At 37.5% G+C, this 16,329-nt stretch overlaps 1 protein-coding gene and 1 long non-coding RNA gene across 9 annotated transcripts in view; one reads left to right on the top strand and one right to left on the bottom strand.

The window, feature by feature from the left end:
• Window positions 1-3,597, bottom strand: part of RANBP3L (RAN binding protein 3 like) — a 51,975-nt gene extending 48,378 nt beyond the window's left edge. For all 7 annotated transcript variants that reach the window (XM_055246409.2, XM_063619550.1, XM_055246411.2 and 4 more), the window contains exon 1: window positions 3,011-3,597. In XM_055246409.2, the coding sequence (XP_055102384.1) occupies window positions 3,011-3,101 (91 nt within the window). In that variant the 5' untranslated portion in view covers window positions 3,102-3,597. The remainder of the gene's footprint in view (window positions 1-3,010) is intronic.
• LOC134732755 (uncharacterized) overlaps window positions 1-16,329 on the top strand; it is a 151,374-nt gene that overhangs the window by 53,433 nt on the left and 81,612 nt on the right. The window contains exon 1 of one of the 2 annotated variants that reach the window (XR_010116239.1): window positions 7,945-8,097. The exons of the other annotated variant lie outside the window; for it this stretch is intronic. This is a non-coding gene — a long non-coding RNA (uncharacterized lncRNA). Of the gene's footprint in view, window positions 1-7,944; window positions 8,098-16,329 lie in introns of those variants that run through there. 2 annotated transcript variants of the gene reach the window in all.

Here is a 16,329-nt window from a genome sequence, read left to right as displayed (position 1 = left end):
ATGTCAATTAATCATAGTCTGTATGCTAAATAATAGAGGCAGAACTTTAGGCTGGCTGGGGAAAGGCCAAAGCCATGAACCCAGGATGATTCCATGAATAAAGCCAGACCTCACTCTCTAAAACAAATAGCTTTGCTTCCTGGGACCTTTGCTGAACTTCACATAATAGCAAGGTGCAAAAATAGCTTGGAGGAAAAATCAGGGCCACTGCTCTGAATGAATACTTTAAAACTCCAGGACAGTAACTGGAATGCAATTTAGCAACACAGCAAATACTACCCAGCTCAAATCACTAGAAGACATTTCTTGTAGCAATCAATGGCCAGTCTGGACTGCATTAGCATGCTTCACAACTTTATGGATTGTGGCTTATGTGGGCAGATATTTTGAGACTTGGGTGTGGAAGAATATGCTTGCTTTCAAAACATTCTAGTCAAAAAGCTAAGTCTGAGAAAGAAGACCAGTCTTGTGGGTATTTTGGGAAGTATGTCATCATAATGATTATTTCCAGGCTTCTCTGGATATTGCCAGTGTGATGGTTAATGCTGAGTGTCAACTTGATTGGATTGAAGGATACAAAGTATTGATCCTGGGTGTGTCTGTGACGGTGTTGCCAAAAGAGATTAACATTTAGGTCAGTGGGCTGAGGAAGGCAGATCCACCCTTAATCTAGTGGGCACAACCTAATCAGCTGCCAGCAAATACAAAGCAGGCAAAAAAACGTGAAAAGGTGACTGGCCTAGCCTCCCAGCCTACATCTTTCTCCCATGCCATTTGTCCTTGAACATTGGACTCCAAGTTCTTCAGTTTTGGGAGTCGGACTGGCTCTCTTTGCTCCTCAGTTTGCAGACAGCCTATTATAGGACCTTGTGATTGTGTAAGTTAATACTTAATAAACTCATCTTTATATATATATATACACACACATACATATATATACACATATATATATCTGTATGTATATACACATACATATATGTGTGTGTGTATGTGTGTGTATATATATATATATATATATATATATATATATATATATATATCCTATTAGTTCTGTCCTTCTAGAGAATTTTGATTAATACAACCAGTAAAGGAGAAATCTTCAGGATAGCCTGCCTTAAATTAAAACAACAGTGGGGTATTATTTTTCACCTATAAAATTGAGAAGGAATTTTAAAAATAATGGTATTGCTGAGACCATACCCCAACACTGCTGATAGGAGGGTCATTTGGCCAAAAACAATTTTTAAGAATGTATAATCCTTTGACTCCACAATTTCACCTCTAAGAATTTATGCAAAGAAAATAATCCCATATCGGTGCAAAGATCTATTCATTAGTTTAGGTGCAGCCTAGTGTTAATTATAATAGTTAAAATATTAGAAATAAATAGTATGTCTAACAGTAGAGAATTGCCTAAGGGAATTTTGCTACATCCATATAAAGGAACAGTATGCAACTGTTAAAAATAAGGTTGTAGAATAATATTTTATGACCTGGAAATTTGTTCATCCTCTGTCGTTAAATTAAAAAGCAGTTTACAAAACACTGTTTACAAAAGTATCCACAACAAGTCTATGTTGTTTAAAAATCAAGCAAAGGAATAATCCATACATGTGCATAGAAGAAAAGTCTAGATGTTTATACATTAAAATGTTAATAGCAATTATCTTTGGGTGGTGGGGTTACAGGTGACTTCTATCATCTTCTTTAGGCTCACCCCCACCAAATTTTCTATTAAAAATATTATATTAGCAATTGAAGTGGGGGGAAGTCACTTTAACATTTCAAACAAAGTCAACAGAAAACAAAAACCTCTGATAAACTAGAATTGTTTACTAACAGAGAAGCAAGAGCATTTTACAGTGTTATGCCTTAACCCTGACACATTCCAGGACTTTACATTCTAAGGTACTTGGTTCAAAATTTGTTTGAGCCCTAGTAGTAAAGCATGGTCTAAAAAGTTCACATTGTTTTCATTTACCATGAAGTATTTTCTGCCGACACTATGCTAAGCCTTGGAGAGCATGAAGTCACGTTATACAGCTCCAGGAACTGATGCAGAGAGGTGGCCTGACACATTCATGTGACTGTTAGCACACAGATTCCATCTTGGAAATGGGAGATTTTGACCCTTTAGCCAACACTTTCCACACCACTGAAATCTAAAACCGTGTCTATAGAAAAATAATTAAAGAGCTCATTGCCTAGACCCACACATAAAAAGATCTATCCTAGGTTATTGAGGAGAAGTTAGAAGTGTCTGGTGAATCCTTAACCTCTGTGGAGTGATGATGTCATCCATGAGAGACCCAGCCTTTCCCACAAGTGTCATTTGCTGTCCCTGACAGAGTGGATTGGAGGGATCATCTTGTCTATTCATGTCAACCATCTGACACTAACTCAGCTGGCTGGGGAGTGGATTTGAAAATTTAAAAAGACTGATGGTGAAAACGGCTGGGAGGCAGATACTTTAGTTTGAATGAGTGCCCAGCAAGTGAAATGTGACACTTTTCCCTGACTGTCTCCAGCTGTCCCTGGACCATAAAAAGGAAAGAGTCAAGAATATATTTATTTTTCCCACAATGAGTGAGCCAGAGATCCAGACAAAATTAGGCTTAAACAAAGTGAAAAAAGTGTCCCACCAGTGGCAGGATGGTAGAGAAAGCTCCAGGCTAACTTAAAGCTACTCTCAGCTGAATCCCCCTTGTAGCTGACTCAGCCTTGCCCAGATGGGTGTTTTGAATTAGACAAAATCTAGCATACTCTAAAAAACTGACAATGGCTAGAAGTTTAAGCATGTAAATTTCAGAATGACAGCTCCAAGGAATATGCATTCTTGACAGTCTTCCATAGTCCTTTAAAAATCAATAGTGAATCCAAGTCAACCCACCCTTATGCATCACTATTACGTCAGAGCTTCCCTGGGTCCTTCACCAGCCCACAATTCTTGCGGGAATGTAAATGCACAGAAGGTCACAGAACATGCAACTCACGAGCTGGACTGACTCACCTTGCTGTTGCCGGTCCTCTTGCAGCTTCAGTTTACAGGTGTGCAAACTGCCAAGCAGGTGGCTGCTGCCTTTTCTTGGTATGGTAGTCATGGTCCTAGCAGTACGGCCGTGACTCAAGGATCACTAGGGCACCTCCTTCTCTTGGCCAGTCACCTAAAATGGCCTTCACCAGACACCCAGAAATACATAGATTCGTGCAGATCTTGTCTTTGCATGTACAACATACACTCCTCTACTAAACTTCCAAGCTTTTTCCAGTCATGATTCTTGAAATAAATAATCACCAATGTTACTTCTCCTAAATATAAAGATGCCAATTCATTTGGCTAAAAACACAACTTAATTCTTTCATTTCAAAACAAATTGAAACTAAACCCTTTTATAGAGTAAAATTCTACAAATTAACTATTTCTAACAGATTATAGTTTTGTCATTTTTAAATTCCTTTTGCCAACATGAAATCCAATGCCTCCAGTATTTAGAGAAGACTGCTAAAGTAATACAGACACAAAGAAAAGAAAAAGTGCTGCTGAGTTAAGTCAAGTGATTTCTAAGCCTGATCTGAGTTACTCTCGGTGACAGCTGAAAGTGTACAGTTCTTAAGGGACGCTGGAAGGAGGAGGAGCAAAGTGGGCTAGGATGATTAGCATAAAGAGGCAGGCAAGACGGGCACTGGAGCTGCTTTGAATAATAGTGACCAAAGCACAGATTCTAAAGATGCCCTGCCATTATGTTACAGTAACTGAGTACCTGATTTCTGCTACTTTGTTTGTAATTAAAATGCAAGCTGAAAGCAGGAGTTTATACTGCAAGGACATTCATCTGTACATGTGAAATCTAAAAGGTATAAATGGAACTGGTAATGAGCTCATGGAAATGTACTGCTGGAACTTTCAATTTCTGTAAACACCTCCTAGTCTTCGGAAGGGAGCAGTTAGAGGGTAGCCTTCCTGCCAAGGCAACTATTTGGAGTTCTGGAAGAAAAATAAACACACGAAACATTATCTTTCCAGAGTCCTATTTCTGTTTCCCACTTAGAGTTCCTATTGCTACTTCTAGGTCATAGGAGAAAGTAATTTCCAGTTTTACTCGTTGGCTATTTCATTACTGTTTAAAAACATAAACCCCAAACACCTTTAATTTAACTTGAGAGCTTGCCATGAGTGAAGTCATAATGAATGCTGGTAGGTCCTGTCCTTCAAGAGTCACAGCTCTTCGCAGATTCAGAAAGCAGGTAGTGGGCAGGACTAAGGAGAAAGGCAGAGCTGTTTAGCCTCAAAGTCTGGACTCTGCAGCTTCTTATGTGCATTTGGAAATTGGTGTTAAACTTCACACTGTAATGAATTTACTTCCTAACCAGATCTGGGTGGCTGCCCTCATTTTACTTTGAGGCAATTAAAATTCCCCAAGTATAGTCTGGTTTATGAAAATTTTTATGAAATAGGTGATTGACCTTTTATAATTCTTGAATGCTTTAATTGTTTCAGTAGTCTATCTACTGCAGTTTTAGGCTCATCACAGTGCAGCAGATGACAGAAGTGTTGTGCTACTTTGAAAGAGAGTCTTGTTATTGGAGAGTCATAGTTTCTACTTTAAATGTCTGCTATTCATCTGATCTTCCACAAAAGCCATGGTGGAAAGACAAGGTGATTTTTCCTGAATATGTAAAGTTATTGTTATTTTATCAAGTTATGTACCTTACTAATAAGCATATTATTATACAGGTAAGTTAAATAACCTACAAAACTATAAGCCAGCCCTTTCGAGAAATACACTTAAAATGTTTTATGATGAAAAGATTTAAAAATACATGAATAGGAGAGAATAGCACAATAAGCCCTGCATACTCATCACTTGGATTCAATATTATCAACTCATAGACAATCGTGTCTCAAAACTATGTGTTTCATCACAGCTGTTCTGCCCCTTATTACACCACTGGAGTTGAAGCATCCAGACATCATTGCATTAATAAATATTTCAGTATATATTTCTAAAATGTGAGGATTTAAAAACAGGTAACCATAATAAGATAGTCATGCACATAACAATTAAATATGATTATTTAATGTAATTAAGTAGCCACACGGTGTTCTTATTTTCCTGATTATCTCATAAACTTTTTTATCTTTACATTTTTTGCAAATTGGGACCCAAAGGTCCACACATTGTATTTGGTTGATATGTTTCTTAAGTCTTTTTTAATCTATAGGTTCATCTCAGAGAGAAATGTTGCTTGGAGATGAACATCTACACTTACCCTAATTCATGTCTGATTTTTTCAAGGAAGCCCCCGGGATGCCTCCATTTTTCTTACTCAGGAAAAAAAGAGCAAAAAGGAGTGGTCATCTGGCCATGGAGGCTAAGACATCCAGCTTTCTTGCCATGGTGTTCTCATTCATGTACGATGCAACCTTGACCCAGGCACTTAACATCTCTGGGTATGTGTCTTCATTTGGCATATGAAACAAATGTTTGGTAAGGAATGGGATAAATTATTCAATACTCATTCTGTGGATATAAAGGCCTGGGAAAGGGAGGAGTATCCTACTTTGTCTCTGACTAAAGTCTAAGGAGAAAGAAATAGATTTAAAACTAAAATCTGGGTAGGATTTAGGGGTATGCTTGAAAATCTAGTCCCTCAGTTTTCAAACTTAGCTAAGAAACATAATTACCTGGGCAATGTTGTAAAGATGTAGATTCCTGAGCCCCAACTGCACAGTCTGATGCCTAAAGTGCAATCTGGAATCTAGATATTTTTATAAGTCCTCTAGTCTAAATAAACAAGCATTATCTGCTTAAACAGAGCTGGTTTGTTCCACTATTTCATTCATTACATCTTTCTTGAGGGCTGAAGAAACCAAACAAACACTCCTTAAACAGTAATTTCAAGTGTCACAACGTAAGGGGACAAGGAGGATACAAAGGAATGCTACTAGTTCCTCTTTTGTGCATCAATGAGGCAGTCCTGGGCAGTGGCCCTGTGAGGGATTAGCCGAGTCAAGGGAATCCTGGGTTCTTACACTGCCTGTTAAGTTCCACTGCTGTTCTCAAAGGAGTCTCGGGTTTGATTTACCAGTTTCCACTGGAAATCATCCAGCATGGCGGAAAGCAGCATGTTACAGGAGTACATAAGATAACCTCAGATATATCAGCTGCAGTGGGATGGGGGACTACTTTGCTTCCCCCTTTCCCCACTTACTTTCCAGAAACATCACCAAATTAGTTCACAATGGGCATATTGTTCCTTTTTTTTTTTTGCATAAATGTAAACAAGAAATCAGATTGCAGAAGTCTGGCTGGGTCAAGAAACAGGTGAGTCATCTTTGGCATTTTTATTTACAATTGATTAAAAATGAATTTGAATCCTATAAAGGCCAAACTTCTTCCCTTATCAAATCTCTGTGATCTCCCCAAAAGGATACCACTGGTTTCCTTTTCCTGGGTTTTTCCTTATCTGCCATATCTTCTCTGCTTAACCTATGTCTTTGTACTTCGGAAGAGTAGAGTGAAGTGTCGCATCACAGATAATCAATCATACCAGCTAGCACTTTGTGGGTGGATACTTCGAAAAACTGATATTTTATTGTTAGAATTTATACCTCAAAAAGCATAGTGTGTGGTTGAATAAGCTAAATGGTATTAGTTTTACAGGAGGGTTTTCTTTTCTCAGTTAACCATATTCAAAAAGCAAGGACACATGCACTTAAAATTAGTCCACAAGTGAGTTACTTGTTTAGTTGATAACCTGCCATGTTTCAAAAGCATTTGTGATGTCTAGTCTGCAAGTATATCTATTCTCTGAAGGCCTTTGGACTGCTTGGAATGATAGGTGTTATATAAATAAAAAGCAATATTATTGAATTTATCACTCTCATTCTTAGAGAATAAGTTTAAAGACCCCTAACAGAATGCAAACATAAAAACTGTGCATGGGATTAGCCTCATTATGATCCCCAAAGTACTACAGGAATTATTAAATGATCATTATAGTTGAAGGCTGATGAATTAGTGTTAAGATTTTAGATTTTCTCTTGATTTTAAAAAACAGATCCCTTGCTCCTTTATATCAAGCAGCGGTTGATTTGTTTCCAGATTACTCTTCCTTAATACACAATCAGAGATATTATAGATGAGAATGTTGAGTTTCAGGATCTCACAGTGGCTTACGTATGGTGTATATTGTAAAGCCTCCACAAAGGTAGGCTTTTGTGGCTATTCAGAGCCATATTACTACCCCAATGTACTATAGTGTTTAGCTCATAGAGTTTCCCAGGTGGCACAGTTGGCTGGATTCCCATAACTGCCATCTGTAAAAACATAGGAAACACAAATAATGGTAGAGATCGTTTCACTTGAATACTTGCTCCTGTCTGTGGATTCAGGAGACTACACAGGCATAGCACCAAGCTGCTTACTTATCAAAGGTGCTCTCTATCCTGAAATTGCTACAATTGATCTTTAACCCATTGAACACCAACATTTGGGTCGTGTTTATCATAAATATTGCCTCACTACATAAACATTGCATTGGCAGTTCAAACTAATTTGGGCCCTTTTGCTGCTGAGCCTTTGATTTGGCTGCCTCAGGGCTCCCTCTGGAGGTCGGCAGAGTCCAAGGTCAGTTAATATTAAAATAGCCTTGGCCTTGGCACAAGATAAACCCGTGTTTTTTCATCCAGCGCCCACAAGAATGGGGTCCTGTATTTGTGAGCTTAGAAGATGATTGTCCATATCTGAGGTTGGAGGAAAGTTACCTAATTATCTTCCTATAAGTGAAATGTGATCACTGCTATGTGCTGGTATTTAACCTTCTGAAGGTTTACATTTTTCTGTCTTTATTGAAGTCTTTTAGCTACAGTGAAAACAAAACAAAATAAAACCATAGGTCAGAAAAATGCCAGATTTTATTGTATTTGTTTGTTTTAGTGACAAGGAAACCCAGAGTAAGGTGGTTCTGGTTCTATAATGAGCACCCTCTGGGTAGGACCAGATGATCCCACAGAGTCTGAATTCCATCTACAAGTGTTTGAAGCACCTGGGAAATTGAATCAATGGGTTTACAGCACAACTTAACTCTTTGAAGGTAAATATGCGCTAACTGGGATCAGTTTCAAAATAAAGCAAACTAGCTTGCACCAAATCAAAATTTTGCTACTTCATTTGAATTGGCATTTACAGGAATAAAATAATAGCAAATCAGGTTTCTCACTCCCTTCCTCATAATTTCTTCTTTCTTTTTTAGTTGGTTAACTGGTTATTTGCTTCTTTCTTTTCTTCCTTCCTTCTTTCCCTTTTTCTTTTCATTTCTTCTTTCACTGATTTTCTTTTCTGTCAATTAGGTGGACTATAATGTAATTTTGATGTATTAAAAATAAAATTATTCTATATCTGAGATTTGCTTCAAAATAGCCTAGGAGAGTGAGATTTGGGGAGGTAGAAATGAAATAAGTTTGGCCATAAACAGATAATTATTAAAACTGAGTCATCAGTGCATCGGGATTTATAATGCTTTCATGTCTACTTTTGCATATTTTTACAATTTTTGTGATAAAGCACTTTAAAATGTAATTATTCTTAACAAATCTGATCAAAGGGTACAAGGAACAGGCAATGTGCTAGATTTATCAAAGTGTGTACAGAAACTCTTTATTTTTCCTAATTTTTTACTTTTTACATTATACAATGCACACACAAAAATATTTTGAAATGTTAACGTTCATAATGTATTAGTGTGGCAGTACTACATGAATATGATTTATAAACATACAAACAAGCCCACATCGGGGTATATTCTCAAGCATTTGTTGTTGACAGGGATGCATGACCATCAAGTTCAGAGACCTCCATGAGAGAGGAAGAAGGCTGGACCTTATGGGAGGATGATGCACTCATTTAAAGAAAACCAAACAGCCATTTTACTTCTTCCTTCTCAACTGTATAGCTATTCTTTTCTACATCCTTCTTCTAATTTTATTAGTACTTTATCCGTTCTACTTCTAAAATAAAATTGGGTTGTGTCTTACCCAGTTCAGGCTGCTACAGAAGATTATAGTAGACGAGGTGGCTTATAAACAACAGAAATTTATTTCTCACAGCTGTGGAGGCTGGGAAGTGCAAAATCAAGGCACAGACATGGTCAGGTTCTGGTGAAGACCTTCTTCCAGACTGCAGACTGCTATCTTCTAATATTCTCACATGGGGAGAGGGTCAGAGAACTCTGTGAAGTCCCTTTTATAAAGGTGCAAACCCCATTTATGAGGGCTCCACCCACATGGCCTAATTACCTCCCAAAGGCTCACCTGCTAATGCTATCACGTTGGAGATTAGGATTTCAACATAATAATTTGAGAGAGAGGGTACAAAAGACTTAGTATTTAACAAGTTGCCTTTTCAAGGGTGGAAGAGAGTTTTTAATCCAAATTCAGCTCCATGATGGGCCATTGAAGAAAAAAATGTTTATGAGCTCTTTAGAATTCCCTAGCTTCTTACTGTTGAACTAAAACTACTTGCATCCTAGCCCATAGATACTACATATGAGTGTGCTTACACACACACACACATACACACACACACACACTCCTTTTCTCTTCCCAGCATTTGCAACTGGCATGTGAGGATCAGGTGTTGTAGCTTAGATATTGATCTTCGGCTTCAAACAACAACAGTGCCTAATGAGCTGCAGGTGGGAAATCCTAGGACCGCAAGAAAGCTCCTTGAATAGTTGTATCAGTAGCATGGCCATCAAAGTCCTCCCTCATTGCTCAGTGAGGACCCAGAGAGACTGGGCTTGGAGAAGCTGGAAGGGTCAGAATATAGGATCCTTTTCATGGCTTTAGTGGTCCAGTTTGGGAAACCAAATGAAAGTGGTGGTGAATAAATCAAGAAAGAATCAAACTTCCACTTATAATCCTTTAAATTGCTCCTCAAATAGAGCTTGAAGCTCTCCCAGGACCTCTGAAACCTAGAATTACGTGTTATTGGCACAATAAGACAAAACTACTGAATGTTTTTCTGCTCCCCTTTTCTGTGTATTACAGATATCAGCTACATCAGCAAACATATACTTCTTCATTGTCAGCTTTTCAAAGTAAAAAATGTTTTTAGGATCAGGATAAGCAAACAAAACAGATGACCCTGAAGATCATTATACGATGTATACAATATTCTGTGTCACTTAAAATAAAACTAAAAAGAGAAATTGAATCTTAAGTAGAAATTTTAACAAGGCAATAGAGAAAAGGTGTTTTAAAATTACTCATTGGAAAAACTAATCAAAATAGCAGGCTGAGCATATACTTCCAAATACATTAAATGATATAAAAAGTTATACAGAGAGATAAAAAATATAAATGGACATACATTAGAAAGTTATCTTTAAGTATCTGCCATCACTGGATCATTAAAAAGACTTACTAGAAGTAAAAAAGAGATAGGATCTGAACAATAAGAGCAGAATAAACTAGTAAAAGGCTCAGAGCCAATAAGTATGCATATCATTGCATATTAATGAAAGAAATGCCTGTGAAACAGTCATGTTTATCTGTAGGATAAATCCTGAGAATTATTTATTAAGAATGTGAGTTATCTGCCTGGGAAAGGTTTTTAAACAGGAACCAGAAAGAAAAGCAGAGCCAGAAGTGCCATAAGACCTCTCTTTTCCCCTTCCCCATGGGGAGGGATGAGGAGAGAAAATGATAATTGGAGAATGTCTTCAGGCTGCCTATCTCTTCTCTATCCATAAACCCAAAAGTCAAGTTTGTCAACACAACCAGTGTGCTTACACAAAGCTTAGGAAACCCTTAGGAAAAGCCTACTGGGGAAAAAGACCCACGTAGTTGCAGAGGAAGATCATGCTAACTCCCTATACTAATCAAATGAGATTTTTACCCATAAATATGAATGACCAATGCAGAATATTTGAGGAAAACTAATAGCAGAAAGAAAAAGGACCAGAATGAGCAAACAGCCGATGACCCTGGAAAACATAAAAATAACACAAGAAACTGAAGAGAACTTTAAAAAAATTTTAATTGATGTCCTCAGAAAAAGATACAATATTGCATCCATAATGTAAGAATAGGCTGCCATAAAAAGATGAGCTATCAGAGCACTAGAAAAATTCTTGAAAATTAAAAATAAGTTTGCCAAAACAAAAAAAATCTTTAAAAAGCTGAACTCAATGATGAACATGACTAAGGTAGAATTAGTCACATAGAAGGTAAAATCAAGGAAATCTCAAAGAATATAGAGCAAAAAGACAGAGAAAAATGGGTGAACAAGTTGAAGTTAAAGCATAGAAGGTCAGTGTTAGGAAGTCTCTGTCTCTCCACTAACTAGCTGTGATGTTGGACAAGCACCATAATACTAATATCCTACCTTAAATGTGTATTTGCTATTTGCCAGGCACTGTTAAGATCTTACACGTATTAACTCATTTAATTCACTCAGTGGACTTTTAACTGATGGGCGTGTTTCTAGATGCCATGATCTACCATAACCCTGGCTTCAGGAGCTGAGTGCTTTGCAGTGGTTTCATCCGATAAATTAGTTTCTCTACAAGGTACTAAGTAAGTGACATAGAGTCTGCATCTTACCCTCCATCCCTCCTTTCAAATGTTAGCCAGGGATTCTTTCTCTCCTTCCCTAAAAATATTGCTGCACCTGTAGGAGAGGGAAAAAAAGGCACAAACAGAATCATCTAATCACACAGCCAAGAAATGTTAGAGACAAGAGACAATGACACAGGGACAGTGGTAATCCACTGACATATTGTTTTAGCCTAAACAGAGCTTCAAATAATATTCAATTAACAATGAATATTTTTAAAGACCTATATATTTTATATAAAATTCTAAAGTTCAGGTTCTCATCACAAAATCAGACCCCCTACTTGTACCTCTTTCCCAAAAAGCCATTGTAATAGGCTCTAAAACACAGTAGCTCAAACAAGATAAACTTTTCTTTCTTCCTTACAAAATAGTCCAGAGATGTTCCAGTGGTCCAGAGTGGATAGGTGGCTGTATCTAAGGTTATCCAGGAAGCCTGGTTGCTTCTATTTTCTTGCTCCAAAAAAATTTACTTATTGTTAATATTTTGGATTTTAAAAAATTACTATCTTCACCAGAAAACAAATTATTTTCCTATTGTGGGCACTGATATATTAAATAAATTAGAGCAAATTTAAATCTCCTGCATCTAGTAGATGATAAATAGAAATATAAAACCACTAAATTTGTACTCGTTTAAATCAACAAAATATGACTTTTTTTTTTTTTTGAGACAGGCTGGAGTACAGGGGCACAATCTGGGCTCACTGCAGCCTCCCTCCCAGGCTCATGCAATTCTCCCACTGCAGCCTCCTGAGTAGAATACAGGCACACCACCATGCCTGGCTAAATTTTTGTATATTTTGTAGAGATGAGGTTTCACCATGTTGCCTAGGCTGGACTCGAACTCTGGGGCTCAAGCAATTCACCCGCCTCGACCCCCCAAAATTCTAGGATTACAGGCAGTCTTAAAATTTATCATGCACTGTTTTAAAAATTATAGATAGAGATATGGTAAGACAAAACAGACACTAACAAAAAGTTCTCACCAAAACATTATATATAACCTATAATGACATGGATGGTGCTAAAGAAGAAAGAGAAATATAAGGTGCAAGTATTCATATGTACACAGATGCCTTGTTTATACTAATAGCAAATGTCTATTCGATATTCCTTTCATAATCTTATTCATCCTGAAGGAGGCATTGTTGAGTGCCCGCGCAACAGCCATTTCCTCCTTCCTTTTTCTGGATAGAACTCTGATCTTGTGCAGCCATCTGCTTCAGGAGAGGCGGTCCTCATCCCCTCAATAGGGATTGGTCTGACTCATGATGAAGACCCCATCCTCCTTGCCAGTCACTGGTTTAGGCAGGACATAGGATGCTGTCAGGCCAATGATATGAGAAGGGAATCTACTGGACTAAGTGGCAGAGCTCTGGGAAAGGTTTTCTTACTGTTAAAAAGGAGGCAATGAGAAGAAATGGGTTCATTTTTCTGCTTCTGGATATTGTCATTAGGATGTGAAATTCTAAAATGGCTTACAGGGGCCTAGTCTGAAGAAAAGGGGACATTCCTGGGTCTTCTCATGACACTGTTGAGCCACAAAAGTAACCAACCTGAGCGCCACCCTACCTCTGGAATTCTTTTAATGTGAGATGATAAATTGCTTTATTGCTTATGTACTTAAGTGGAAGCTTCAACTTTAAGTTTGCTTGTCACTAAAAGCATCCTAACCAATGCATATTTGTCAGTTTATTAAAAATTCGGTTTCATTTTCCTTACCTGATTACTAAAATGTAGTGTGTTTAACGGTGTTCCCCAAAAAGACATGTCCACATCCTACTTCCTGGAAACTGTGACTGTTATCTTATTTGGAAAAAGGGTCTTTGCAGTTGTAATTAAGTTAATAATCTTGAGATAAAATCATCCTGGATTATGGCAGGGCAAGGGTGCTAAATTCAATGATAAGTATCCTTGTAAGAGACACATCCCAGAGATCTAACAGACAGAAGAGGAGGAGGCAATGTGACCAGAGAGACAGAGGCTGGAAGGATGCAGCCGCAAGCCAAGAAACACCAAGTCATACCAACCACTCCCCAAAGCTGAAAGAGGCACAAACAGAATCTCCCCTAGAGCCTATGGAGGGAGCACAGCCCTGCCAACACCCCAATTTTGACCTTCTGGGCTCCTGAGAATTGTGAGACAACAAATTTCTGTTGTTTTAAGCCATCAGGTTTGTGGTAATTTTTTACAGCAGCCACAAGAAACTAATATATAAAAGTAGCACCGGAGAGGACTCAGTAGGAAGTCGGTTACCAACAATACTTCCTAGCTTAACCATAGGCTTTCCTATGCATGGTAGCCAAATGTGAGGCAATTGTAAGTCTCTTTGTACCAAGGGGGAGGAAAATACGTAGGACTAATTCCAAGAGGAACAACAACATAAACAAATGTGTGTATGTGTCTGTGTGTGTGTTTGCAAGGTACTTATTTATTAATGAGTATTTTTCCCCAATTGGGATAAAAACCTAAGGTAGAATTTTTACTGAGTTCAATCTCTTTTTTCCCAAAAATGATGTGCTTATTTGTGTCTTTGTCTTCAGTAGAATATACTCCAAATTATTATCAGCAATTACCACTGGGGAATGAAACTGGAGAGGATGAATTTCCTATTTTACTTACCGTTATTTAATTTTATTTACAGTAAACTCACTATTTCTATTGTAATTTAAAAACTGAGTCAAAGATAATAGGTTCATATTTTCATACTCTTTCCTACTCTGATTATAGGGCTCAATATTTTTTTTACTGTGAACTCAAGGCAAAAGGAACGTGTACACTATAATGTGATAAGTGCTGAACTACAGAGTGCCATAGAGAACAGACAGGATTTCCACTATCAAGAAAAGCTTCTCAGGGGAGGTGATTTTTGAACTGTATCTTTAAAAAAAAAAACAAGAATTTGTCAAATGGACAATACGAGGGGAAGGGATAGAGACATTCTGGGCAAAGCCATGAAAGAGAATGAGGCAGTCTACAGATGACAAGCAGTTTTCTGAGAATGGAGCACAGCATGCACCCTCCTACCCTCGTTTGGATTTGACCACTGAATTAAGACATCTGCCAGGTGCAGTTCTGCTAAGCTGAACTTTCTATTGGAATTCTTTCTGGCCGGGGCTGGCCTATTGCTGTATAAGCTCTGGTGTGTCAGGGAGATCAGGCCAGATATCCTTTCTGTTATTCCAGAATGCAGTGTAGCTCAGTGGTGAAGACTCCTATGCTTGTTCAGTAAGAATTTATTGAGCACCATAATAGACACTATAGATGGCTATCCAACAGCCATGTCCTCTTCGTCCTTGCTAAGAGAACCCCTGTTTTGTTCAGATGTTGAGTGGAAATAGCCCCCAGGGAAGGTACCTTAGCCAAAGCCAATAATTATAATTCCGTTCGCTTTTGCCAGTGTTTGGTTTAGGGGAGGCCATAAGATTGAATTTGGTAAATGAAATACAAGGGAAGACTGCTGGGGAGATTGGGGAAAATATTTTTTCCATGATATAAAGAAGAAGAAGGAAAACATATGGGAAGGATTTCACCCAAAATTTGTCTAGTCTTCAAATGAGGTTGTGTGAGAATGTGATGCTTCAGATGGTGTAGCCATCATGCAACCTTATGAGAGATATGTGCTGAGGACACGGAGACAGAATGATGGGTAGTTTCTTTCTAGTTCTTGGTGAGAATGTTAAACCACTAAAACCGTCTTGAAGTCACCTACCTCTGGAAATGTAATGCGAGATCATAAACACTTATTGTAAGATATCCTGTTACTTGCAGTCACAATCGTTCTGAGGCAAGCATTTGCTTATTTAAGACATTGAGCTAAGTACTGGAGATTCAGTAGCAAGCAATACAGACATAGATCCTACCTGCATGTAGCTCTAGGCTTTGGTTCAAATTCAAGCTTTGATGCTTTTGGACTTAAGACCTTGAGGAAATTATTTAATCTTTCTGAGCCCGTTTCATCATTTTCAAAACAGGGATGAATAATATTACTTCCCTTATAGATCTGTAGTGAAGATAAAATGAAGTAACACAGTGTTTAGCACATAGCAATATCTCAATAACTAATAAATGTGAGATGTGCTGGTAGTAGAAATAGGAATAGAAAGAGGATGGCACAAAAGTCATTTTAAAGAAAGAGTACCCAGGATTTTGGTAAACTGTTAGTTATAAAAATATTTGAGAGCTTAGTTTTCTTTCACATCGTTATAGGATTTAAAGCATTCTGATATCATCTTTGACTTATAGCTTATTTAGAAATGCTTAATTTTCAAATATGCAAATAATTTCAAGTTATCTTTGTGCTATTGATTTCTGGCTTAATTCTGTGATCAGAGAATATCCTTTGTATTATTTTAATCCTTTGAAATTTTTGTGTATTTTAAGTTCAACATATGGTCAGTTTTGACAAATGTTCTCTATATACTTGAAAAGAATGCATACTAGAGTTGTTTAGCTCTATATACATTCTATATGTGTCAATTAGGACAAGTCAGTTAATCATATTTTTTAAATCTTCTGTATCTTTCCTGACATTTTTGGTCAGCTAGACCAAATCACAGACGATTTGTTGAGAGAAGTGTATTAAAATATCCTCTTGAGTTCCCTTTAAATTATTAAAATATCCTTTATGATTAACATTTTTATTCTTTCTCTTTTTAATTCTCCTAATTTTTGCTTTCTATATTTTGAGGCTCTGTTAATTGCTT

Source organism: Symphalangus syndactylus, chromosome 16, assembly GCF_028878055.3.
Source record: "Symphalangus syndactylus isolate Jambi chromosome 16, NHGRI_mSymSyn1-v2.1_pri, whole genome shotgun sequence".
NCBI classification, from domain to species: domain Eukaryota; kingdom Metazoa; phylum Chordata; class Mammalia; order Primates; family Hylobatidae; genus Symphalangus; species Symphalangus syndactylus.
This window is presented reverse-complemented; position numbering and strand designations above follow the sequence as displayed.